The sequence below is a fragment of the Lontra canadensis genome, unplaced genomic scaffold (genome assembly GCF_010015895.1).
Source record: "Lontra canadensis isolate GAN:19392208 unplaced genomic scaffold, GSC_riverotter_1.0 scaffold60, whole genome shotgun sequence".
NCBI lineage: Eukaryota > Metazoa > Chordata > Mammalia > Carnivora > Mustelidae > Lontra > Lontra canadensis.
In genome coordinates, this window is record NW_022631054.1 from 5,018,311 (window position 1) to 5,030,266 (window position 11,956).

Consider the following 11,956-nt stretch of genomic DNA (forward strand, 5'->3'; position numbering starts at 1 on the left):
TGGCTTGGCGGGCGCTGGGGATTTACGGTCAAAGTTTTGTAGATGTTTCACCACGTTATGAGCCAGCTCAGGAGACCCCTCATAAAACTCTGCTTAGAGGAAAGAACAAACTAGCTGATAAAAGTCGGCTGCTGCCTTTAAACACACTGCAGGGATTCAATTGAGTGGTGGATTTATTGGTCTGGGCTCTTTGTGCAAATTAAGAACTAGTGCGCACGTCTGAATCGGGGAGGGAAGAGCCCGAGCAAGCACCTGGGGTTGCTCCCGGCTCACATGATGGCAAGCAGCCCGTGATCACCCATGCCCTGCTTCTTTCTCCAGTAGAGACCAGAGGAAGATTCTCCCCGAAATTCAGTTGCCGCGGATCTACTCTTATACTCCTCTTCCTTGCCTCCCACTAAAACCCACAGAAAGAATTTGTCACTCTCCATCCACCGCCTTCCCCACACTTCCTTTATGATAGCAGCTCTGACCTGAGCTTTCGTGTCTGTCTGGCCTGCCAGACCGTGTACTTCTCTTATTTGTCTTTGAATCCCCCAGAATCAGTTGTGTGCGGGGCACACGGGGAGGCCTTTGAATGAATGAATGTGGATGTGGCAGACTGTAAGGTGCCCCATACAGAAGTGACTACAACCCCTCTCTAAACGGTACAAAGGGGTTAGGGGAGGAGAACTGAGGTGCTTTTCGGGACTGAGGACTGAGCAGGTGCTGAGAAACAATGAGGGAATAAGAGGGGCAATCCGGGAGCGGTTAAGTCTAGGTTCTTCCCCGGAGAAGGGAGATCTTTGCGGCTCATCTACCCAGCTCCCTCTCTGCTGCTTTTTCTTAGGATTATGCCCTGCAACAGAATGAAGGTCCTTGATAAGAACGCAGGTATCCAGCCCCTCCTCAAAAGTGCCAGATTGCAACTCTGGGCCTGGGGCCTCAAGCGCTGGACCAGGTCCCAGTCTCAGAAAAAAATGGCTTTCCTTCACATTCTGTAGAAACTAAAGCACATTCTAGGAATGATGGGGAGGGAGAGTGCAAGGAAGGGCACCCCTGTCATTCCTTGAGAAGGACTGCCTATCTCCTCCCAGCCCAGGCATTAAGGGCAGAGGTGTGAGACTCTGGCAGGCAGCCTGAGGACTCACTCCAGCCCTTGTGGCATGGGACCCAAGGGGGAAGCTAGCTGGCAAGGTTGCAGCTGCCCCGAGAGAGCCCCACATGTGCCACTGCCCAGCCAGATGGGGGCCACGCTCCACTCACCTCTGTGTTTGGAGGAACCCTGTCCCGTGCAGGACTGGATCTTCAGGAAACCCAACTCTTGTCACAGCAGAGTGGGCATCAAGGATGCAGAGAGGAAACCGGTGAAAGGGAGACTCCTTCCACCAGAACCACCAACACCCTGGTACAAACTGTGGCGTTGTCAATGATGAGCTATGGGCGCATAGGAAACCCAGTCTCTTGAATCACGCTTGCTGCACTGCTTGCTAAGTGTTGAAGGTGCCCAAGAGCACCACATGGCTGCCCACTTAGTAGGTGACCAGTAAGTCTGGAGTATATGTCAACCCCTCCATGTTTCCAAATTTACCAAAACCCTTCACATATCTCTTCTCACTTAAACTGTACAATCCTGTAAGCGGTAGAACATCATCTCCATCAATACACAAGAAGAAACTAAAACCAAGAGGAAAGATGGCTTACCCAAGGTCACTTAGCTGGTAAGTGGCTGAGACTTGAACCCAGGTCTGGGTCACTTGCAAGTTAGCAAGTTTTCCTGAGTCGATGTACTTCCTCCCTGAACCTCCTCCAAATGTGCACCCTCCCATGCAAATGTGCAGAGTGGAGGCATTGTAAGCAACTGAACACTTGGACAGTTGAAGATGGTACCTGGCCCCCATTATTCAGATTAAAGTTAGACATAACACAGTCACCACATAATCTGGACCCTCCTTGGGCAGGCAGAATTCCTCCTCTTTGGAGCCTAGGATCTCACCGATTTGGAAAAATTGCTACTCTGCCAAGAGAATTTTGAGGTCAATTTCTTTTTTTTTTTTAAGATTTTATTTATTTGACAGAGAAAGAGAGATCACAAGTAGGCAGAGAGGCAGGCAGAGAGAGGAGGAAGCAGGCTCCCCGCCGAGCAGAGAGCCCAATGCAGGCCTCGATCCTGGGACCCTGAGACTATGACCTGAGCTGAAGGCAGAGGCTTTAACCCACTGAGCCACCCAGGTGCCCTTGAGGTGAACTTCTAAACGTGGGTGGCATAGGGACAGGAAGGAAAGAAACCTAAATTCTTCACTTCATCCCAACAGATTGTCTCATCAGCAGGGAAGGGGTTCTGACCACCAGGAATCTATTTCCCCAATAGAGGGAGATAGAAAAGAGCTCACATCTAATAGCTATGGCATGCTTAAAGAAGGAGCATGGTGGGGGATGCCTGGGTGGCTCAGCTGGTTGGGCATCTGACTCTCGATTTTAGCTCAGGTCATAACCTCAGGGTTGTGAGATCAAACCCTACATCGCGCTCTGCACTCAGCAGGGAGTCTGCTTGAGATTCTGTTTCTCTCCTTCTCCCTCTGCCCCTACTCGCTTGCTAATAAATAACATCTTTAACGAAAAAGCAGCAGCACTGGAAGTTTTCTCACTATGATGATTCTCCTTACTTTATAAATACGAGTCCAGTAAAAATATCAACAGAGTTCTTTCTTCACTGGATGAGTGGGTGGGGTATGATAAGGTAACTGAAAAATTCCAGGAAAACAGGTGTAATGGACGGAGGTGGGAGCACAGGAGGGTTGCAGGAACCTATAGGACACTAAGCCTTTGGAAACCTAATGTCCATCAGTACGGGGCTAGTTAAATAAACTATGGTATACCCAAACAACAGAGAAATAAGGAACCATTTTAGAAAAAATTAAGGAAACTCTTTGTATATTCATGTAGAATGATCTCTAAGATACATTAATTGGGGGGCACCTGGGAGGCTCAGTGGGTTAAAGCCTCTGCCTTCGGCTCAGGTCATGATCCCAGGGTCCTGGGATCAAGTCCCACATCAGGCTCTCTGCTCCTCTGGGAACCTGCTTCCTCCTCTCTCTCTGTCTACTTGTGATCTCTGTCAAATAAATAAGTAAAATCTTAAAAAAAAAAAAAAAAAGATACAGTAACGGTGGTGGGGGAGGTGCAAAGCTGAGTCTGTAGCATGCTGTAGCAAAATCAGGGAGAAAACACACACACAAAAAAACCCATTAGCTTGTTGTATTAGCTATCTATTGCGGTGGGATAATTCACCCCAAAACTTAATAATTTAAAACAAACATTATGTTTCCATGGGTCAGGCATCTGCACACAACTTAGCTGGTTGCCTTTGTCTGAGGTCCTCGTGAAGTTGTAGCTGAGCTGTTAGCTGGGGCTGTGGTCTCAATGGAAGGCTCAAGTGGGCAGGAGTGTGGGCAGTTGGGGGTCTGCTTCCAAGCTCAGTCACATGGTGGCTGGCTGACTTCAGTCTCTCACATGAGCACTCCACAGGGCTGCCTTGGAGCCCTGCAGCTGACTTCTTGGAGGGTGAGGAATCTGACAGTAAGTGATGGGCTCACACTGGAGGCTCCAGTCCTTTTGTATCAGTTAGTCTCAGAAGTAACACCGCACTACTTCCGCAATATTCTGTTCACAGAAGCCAATCTGTAAGCCCAGCCCACACTGAAGGAGAGGAGGGTACACAAGGACATGAATACCGGAGGTGGGACCCTTGGGGGCTATCTTAGAGGACTCTAACCATTGTGTGGATATGAGCAAAGAATATTTTTGGAAGAATACATCAGAAACATTTCATACGGGTTGCCTCCAGGGAAGGGAAGTGAGTAACCGGGAGAGGAGAACTTTTCACTGAATGTGCTCTTGTACTCTTTTTGAATTTTGCACAGTGTGAATGTGTCACTTATTCCAAAGATAAATCTATTTTAATTTTAAAAGGACAATTTAAAAAGATAGCATTTTAAAAGTAAAAAACTAATGAACAAAATAGAAACAGTGATATTTAAGTAATACATAGTTATTATGAAGCACTGTAAATCCTTGTATCTATTTATGGTCAGGACTTAAAGAGCTCTGTAACACACACACACACCCCTCCCACTTGCAGAACAAAATACACACTGTCAAGCCAGGCCTTTCGGGCTTTGCACAGTTGGGCTCCAGTCCACCCTAGGGAGCCATGCCTCCAGCCCTTTAAGAACCGTAGTGACTTGCTTGGTGGGACTATTCATATTTGCCAGTTTTAGGAGATAAAAGCAAATAAGCGCAGTGCCTGGTACACAGCAAACTTTTGATCCATGCTGGGTTCCAATCTTTCTCAAACACTGCCTCTGCTCATTAGACTGTCCCCTCAGCATGGGATGCCCCGCCACTCCTCCCCATCCCCAAGTCCTAATTCAGAGATCACTGTCACTAGGAAGTACTCTGACAAGCAATTATCACCTCTCTTCCTCCTCTTCTTTTTTAAAGATTTTATTTATTTATGAGACAGTGAGAGCAAGCGAGCACACAAGCAGGGGAAGCAGCAGAGGGACAGGGAGAAGGCCCCCCCGGAGCAAGGAGTGGGATACGCAACTTGATCCCAGGACCCCAGGATCACGACCTGAGCCGAAGGCAGTTGCTGAACTGACCGAGCCACCCAGGTGCCCCCTCTCTTTTGTTTAATGTAAAATATACCACTTTCACTATTTCTTTTTACCCTCCTGTGACTTCTAAGTGAGGGGTTTGTACCCTTTACTCCACCCACCCCTGAAAATACTTTCATTATTGTTTTACAATTTCAATCTCTTCAATTCAGTCTGGTCCCGGGATCATCAGCACTGACAGCACCCGAGGCCTTGTGAGAAACATAGAATCTAGGGCGCTGCCACCCCAGGCCTACGGAATCAGAATCGACATTTTAACAAGAGCCCAGTGATTTCCATACACATTAAAACTTAAGAGACACTGGTTTAAATCTTTCCCTGGTTAACTATAAACCTTTCTAGGGATCTCCTTCATCTGCCCCAGAGCACATCATAAGGCCTGATACCCAAATGTTTTTAAGTTTTATTTACAATTATTATGGATGTGATACATGTTTTTCAAATTCCTGGAAGAATACCTATCATATTGCTAAAAACAGTAGACAGTGTGCATTGCCACTTTCTGTAATCCTTTCGTTTTTCACAATCACAATGTATTATCTTGACAGGTAGAAACATACAAATTTGGAAAAATAAAAGCTCTAATACATTCATAAAACGGTATATGTGTGTAATGGTAACTACTGTAATTACATTGAGCTATTTTTACAGATATGAAAAGATGGCCAAACTATGTTTAAAAAAAAAAGATTATTTAAGTAACAGTATATGTCAAAGATACTATATTTGGGTCTTTTAAAATGTGCGATTATGGACATTGAAAGGGTATATATCAAAATATCTCTGATGTAGCTTGTTTCATACTTTTCTACAGTTACATTTTTTCTACAGTTTTCCTATGATTTTTTTAAAAAAGCATTAATATCACTTTTGTAGTAAGAAAAAAGTCATCTTCATTTTAAAAATATCTATACTCTTTATTAAGCCTCTTTACATCCAGTGACCCAGATTCTTCCACAGCCCCGAAGCTGACAGGTCTGGAAGTGCTCGACCATTTCACAGATGAAGGCACTGGGCTTCAGAAACATAACCCTGATGCCCCAGTTCTGGGTGGTCTTCTCCCACTGTGCAGCTACTCCAAGATCAAAGGAATGTGGCAAATCAGGCACCAGCTTTGGTTAAAACCCCTGTCATTTTAGCAGTCTCTCCCCAGCCACTCGAGGAGGGTGGGGAAGAGAGGGGCAACTCCTCAAAGACAAAGCTCTGAGCATAATTCATGCTGCACCACCTCCCCCTGCTGGTGGGCTCTGGAAACTGAAGTCGACTTGAGGGTTCGGAGCCACAGCAGTTGGAAAACAGGGATGCGCCGCCGGGACTTCCGGTGGTTCCACTTGGGATTTTTCAACTCTTACAACAGTGCACAAAGCAATACGCGTCCACCAGAAACCATACTTCACATACTGAATGTGGATCTCTTCCTGGGCTGGCGGCATGCAGCGTGCCCCTCTCTCACGATGCTGGGCACCAACAGCGCACACCACATGCCGCAGCTCAGTCAGCCCAGAGATCATAAGGGTAAACGACCGATACAGCCATTTGAAGCCCGAACAGCTGTTCTGTTTTCAGTCAATTACGTGAGATAGTGAACATTTCATTGTAAAATGAAAAGCCCCTGGGGCGCCTGGGTGCCTCAGTGGGTGGTTAAGCCGCTGCGTTCTGCTCAGGTCATGACCCTAGGGTCCTGGGATCGAGTCCCACAGCGGGCTCCTTGCTCAGCAGGGAGTCTGCTTCTCTCTCTGCCTCTCCCTGCCGCTCTGCCTGCTTATGTGCTCGCTCTCTCTCTGACAAATAAATAAATAAAATCTTCAAAAAAATAAATAAATAAAATGAAAAGCCCTTGTGTTAAATGATTTTGCCCAACTGTAAGCTAATGTGAGTGTTCTGGGCACATTTAAGGTAGGCTAGGCTAATGTTTGGTAGGTTAGGGGTATTAAATGCATTTTTGACTTACAATATTTTCAATTTACAAAGGGATTATCAGGATATAACCTCACTGTAAGTCCAGGAAGATCTGTACTGTCTTCCATCAATTATCACCTTTATTCCTTTAAATCATCAAGAATAATCATCTTCCATCAAGGAATCAGGTACGGACACAAATACACAGAACAGGCCCGGGTGTCAATCAAGCTCAGAGCTTTGGATGGTGCTGAGGGTGGTGCCACACTCCCTTCCCTGCCCTCTCCTTCCCTACCACTTCTGCGACGGTGGCTCCTGCCCTGTTGTTCTGCACCACCTTTCCTGCATTCTCTCTCTACCTCCTTCCACTGCCGAGCATCGAAAGGGCAAGGGGTGGCCCATGTGTCCTCAGCCGTGATGTCACAGGGAGAGGCCCCAGCATCAGAAGGCAGTCCTCAGGCTCTAGGCACTGATTTTTCAAGTATGTCAGGTTACCATACCAGAAAGCACCAATGTCGGTCTTCAACTGTGTCCCCCTAGTCTGCTGATAAACACGTGGCTTCCTTACTCTTCCAGGAAGAAGGAAACATTCAACAGGGTATCTGGAATAGGAAGAGAGAAAAACTGGCATATCACCTCTCCAGAGAACATAAAACACCCGATTTATAAAAAATACAGGGGCACTGCAAAGGCATCTCTGTAATGCTTCTAAAGAAGTGAGACACACAGAACGCAGACATGGAGTAAACGAAAACCAATACCTTGTACAAGGCTTTGGTGTTCATCTTCTGAAATTTGGTTCCAGGCCTCGGGCAAAGCTTGGATATTTGCCAAGTCTCCCCATTGGACCGAGGACAGGAGGTACTTTCTCTTTAGGTAACTTCCTCGAAGTTAAGGACTGACTGCTCGAAAAGCAAATGAGGGCGCCTGGGTGGCTCAGTCGGTTAAGCATCTGCCTGTGACTCAGATCATGATCCTGGGGTCCTGGTACTGAGTCCCACATCAGGCTCCCTGCTCAGTGGGGAGTCTGCCTCTCCCTCTACCCTTCCCCCGGCTCATGATCTCTCTCTCAAATAAATAAATAAAATCTTTTTAAAAAAAAAGCAAATGAAATGTGCTGAAGGGGGAAAATGCCCTGGGGAGAGCTATGGGAAGCTCAAAGAGTGAAAGAGGGGCTATCATTCCATTTATCAGGTGGCAGAACTCACCTATGCCACCCATCTTTACTGAGCACCTCCTCACTCACAGTGCTCCGGGGCCGGAGGGATGAGACATGGCCCCAACCACCTAGGATCTCACTGTGGTGAGAGAAAAACCAGGAACTGAAAAGAGAGAATGTCAGTGACATCAAAGAGGACACCGTGTGGCAGTTCAGAAGATGCATACCTCCCACTTAGCAGCAGGAAGATTCTGGCTGGTAGGAAGAGCATAAGCAAAGGCACAGAAGTGGGGAAGCATGGATTGGTTTCAGCGCTGAGGAAATCCTCCAATCTGGCCGGGAAGGAACAGTGTGTAGAGCAGTAGGAAAGGTGGCTGAGAAGGCAGGTTGAACCAGAACACGAAGAGCACTGAAGACCAAAGTGGGGTTTCTGGCCTGTGAACCATGGAAGCTGCTGAAAACTCGATGTAAGCGACAGGCAGAATGAAGATGTCTTCAGGATGCAGTGAGGTCACTAGCTGGAGCTGGCTCAGAGGCAAAGAAGCCAGAGAGAGAACCCCGTCAAGATGCTGCACAGACCAATGGGCCACCTCTGAGAGGCGAGAAACTATGGAAGAGGTAGTACAGATAGAGAAGGAAAATCCAAGAAGCACCCAGGAAACAGAATCAAAGCACCTCACAAGTGGCTATGTGGGCATTCTTAGAACAGCACCTGGCATGGCGTGTAGTCAGTGCTCAGTACTGTTGGCTGCAGCTATGTGAAAAACACAGGCTGATTATGTTACTCCTCTTCTCAAAACCTCTGAATAGCTTTCCATCTCACTCAGAGCAGAAGTCAAATCCTTTCAAAGACCTCCAAAGCCCTACAAAGTCTGGCCCTGTCCCTCTGACCATGTCTCCTAATAGGGTCCCCCTCCTCACTCTAGTCTAGCCCAGCGGCATCCGCACTATTTTCAGAACACATCAGGCACGCTACTACCACAGGGCCTTTGCATGTGATGTTTCTTCTACCTGGGACACACTTCCCCCAAATAACACCTGATTCTCTCCCTCGCCTTTAGGTCTTTTCTTAAATGTCACTCACTATCTGTGAGGCCTCTCCTGACCACCCTATTTAAAATCACAACTCCACCCTCACTCCCCACTCGGCCTGCTTTATTTTTCTCTACGCTCAGGGACCAAGGAGAACTGACCCCTACCATAGTTGTATAATCTCATGAAAACTGAAATTAAAAAGACTTCCTGAAGCAGCTCTGGACGCTGTCTGAAACGGGTGCAAAGGATACGAATGTCGATAATGTCTCTCGATATCCTGCAACCACTCCAACATGTCAGCCACAGACGGGCTCAGCACCGAAGCCTGCAGGACAGCATCAATGCCAATCAAGTCTGCATGCTGCTCATAGATCTCAAACACCTGCTCCACGTGCCTGCTGATGGTGTCCCGCACCTTGAGGAGGGTGGCTCTGAAGGAAAAAGTCTCCTGTTAGACAACATCATGAGAAAGGCCTAAGGCGGGGTTCCTCAACCTCAGCACACTCACATGTCAACCTGGATGTTCTTTGTGGTGGGAGGTTACCCTGTGCATTTAGGGCACTGAATAGCACCCTTGGCCTCTACCCACTAGATGACAAGAGCACGCCACACCCCCATCTTTACCAAGTTGTGACGATCAATAATGTCTCCAGTTACTGCCAAATGTCCCAACGGGAAAAACTGCTCTGGGTGCACATAACTACTGTGGACCTTAGGAAAGTTATTTATTCTCAGTCACGTATAAAAATGATCTGTTTTGCTCACTGCATGCCCTAAGTACTTAAAACACAAAGACTGGCACATAGAATGACAAATACAATGAATGAATCAATGAAAGGGTTCTTAGGAAGATTAAATGCAATAATGCTCATAAGGTGCTTTGGGAAGTGCCTAACTCACGGTCAATAGTTATTATTCCGCTGGTGACTCCAAGGGACCCAGCCACCAAGAAGGCCACAACTTCCCAAAGGGCAAAGCATTCCCTAACCTATAATTGTGGCTTTCAAAATGTGTGGCTTTGACTCACAGGTAAAAAATTATACAAAATAACGGCCCAATACTCACACACAAATAGGTCATCAACTGAAATAAGAGTTCACTACCTCAGAGCACACCGCAACGTAATTTAATTGATGCTAATCATCTCTCTTCTAATCAACTAAGAAACTAAGTCTGGTTCATCGTTATATTCCCAGCACCTCGTGCCTGGCATCCCATAGGTGCTTATTTTGTACAAATGAATATACAAAGTCCCCATATACACCCATTTCCCCTTAGTCTACAGCACAGACTATATACACCAGAAACTTCTTTTGTTCTGGTCAAGGAAAGGCCTATGTGCAGGGCGTCTGGGTGGCTCAAGGATTTGACCTGTGATTTTGGCTCGTGTCATGATATCATGGGTCATAAGATGGAGCCCGAGGTGGGGCTCTGTGCTCAGTGGGGAATCTGCTTGAGATTCTCTCTCTTCCTCTGCCCCCTTCCCCACTGGTGCTCTTTCTCTAAGATAAGTAAGTAAGAAAGAAAGAAAGAAAGAGCAAGCCTATGTGCCAGGTCTCTTGTCTATCCTCGATATTTATAATTTTAAAATAGAGGGTCTCATTTACACATACTAAGAGTTTAGAGACATACTATGCCTGGCACAGAGACACGAACGTAATGGTGGTTGAACACTCTGGCCTTGGCGGCAGGCAAACTTGAGTTAGACTTCCAGCTTTACCATTTATTAGCTGTGTGACCATAGGCAATCTGGCCCTCAGTTTCCTCACCAGCAAAATGGGATTAAGTAAGGTTAAATCGGAGATGTTGAAAATATTTTACGTGAGAATATATACATAAAACCCTTAGCTCTAGCACTACTAAGTTTAAAGTACAACTCCTCACTGCTTTTGACAAAAGAAGACTACAGAGAGGGACTAATTCGCTTTTTCGATTGCTTTTCTTTTCCACTGTAACTTCTACTAAGACCACCACTGTCATGCCATATGACAAGGGAAATGCCATAAAATAACTTTTTCAAAGAAAGATTTATTTATTTAAGAGAGAAAGAGTCTCAAGCAGACTCCGCACTGGGTGCAGAGCCCAGTGGGGGGACTGAACTCACCTCGGGAGATCACGACCTGAGCCAAAACCAAGAGGCGGAAGCCCAGCTGACTGCAACATCCAGGTACCCCATAAAATGACTTTTTGATAAGAGGTCCCATTGCAACAAATGGAAAGGAGGCAAGGCTGAGACACCTCCAAATACCGTGTTCTCAAGTAAAGGGAAAAACACTGCTGAGGGATCCTAGCTACTTATTAAACACCAAGTTTTTCAATCTTCCCGCCAAGAAGGAGCGGCATTGAACTCTTACAGCTTCTCCCCTAACTTGTCCAAGACAGTGTCGCCAGCCGCCAGCTGCTTGCGCCTCAGCCGTTCCTTTAAGTCCGGGAAGGCCCGAAGTGGAGGCACATCCTCAAACCGCAGATTCTGCGCTGCCTGCAGCTGCTCAGCCAGGTTGCTGAGGGAGGCCAGGAGGGGCTGGCAGTCCCCCAGGGTGCTCTGCCATAGGCCCTGCTGTTCCTCCACCACGGGAAAGCACTTCCTCAGGGCCTCTTGCAGAGCAAGCCAAGGTTGGTCTTGAGTCATCTGCCGAGACAAAAAGAGAAAGGGGAGTGGGGAGAAGCATTAGGGTCTTAACTCGGCAGGGGAAGTAGCGAGTCCAGTGATCACCGCGCGCAGGTGAAGTTCCGCTAAACCAGGGTCTCCTCACGATGGGGGCTGTGTATCCCTTCCGAGAGGGCGTCCTGACGCGAGGCACTGTCTTACCTTTAGGGGGGCTCCGGAGAGAGGGCCTCGGTTTCCCACCTCCTGAAGGGTTGCCTGATCAGACCTCGGAGGCGGTTCGCCCGCGGCTCGGGTAGTCTCCGGTTTCAGACTGCGGATTCCCCGGGCCGAAGCGCTGTCTCCGAACCCGTACTTCCAGAGCCAGACTCTTGTCTCCTTTCCTGGAAACTGCCGGGCGCTTTCCCTAAACCAGCAGGAAAACTTAAAGCTAATGCCATCAAAGTCCGAGGACCCGTCAGGGCCGCCACCAGGAGCCCGCGGTCTCTCTGCGCATGCCCGCAGAACAGCTGTCGAGTCGCGAACGTATGTCGTAGACCGCAGTGCCTTCTGGGTCCTGTAGTCCTACGTGTGCTTCGGCTGCCAGGCCGCGGAGCTTCC

General features: G+C 47.5%; 1 protein-coding gene across 2 annotated transcripts; it reads right to left on the reverse strand.

Annotated features, from left to right (window-relative positions):
• Positions 1-6,447: 6,447 nt before the first annotated feature.
• Positions 6,448-11,838, reverse strand: CUNH1orf109 (chromosome unknown C1orf109 homolog). 2 transcript variants are annotated; one of them, XM_032877299.1, is made up of 5 exons: positions 11,561-11,838; positions 11,106-11,380; positions 9,003-9,182; positions 7,319-7,437; positions 6,448-7,159 (listed from the first exon to the last, which is right to left on the reverse strand). In XM_032877299.1, exons 2-5 carry the CDS (start codon positions 11,378-11,380, stop codon positions 7,122-7,124), a joined length of 612 nt encoding a protein of 203 aa, XP_032733190.1. In that variant the 5' UTR covers positions 11,561-11,838; the 3' UTR covers positions 6,448-7,121. The 2 variants fall into 2 exon arrangements, with proteins under 2 accessions (XP_032733190.1, XP_032733192.1); XM_032877301.1 differs by having other exon boundaries at positions 7,319-7,441.
• Between the last annotated feature and the right edge of the window lie 118 nt (positions 11,839-11,956).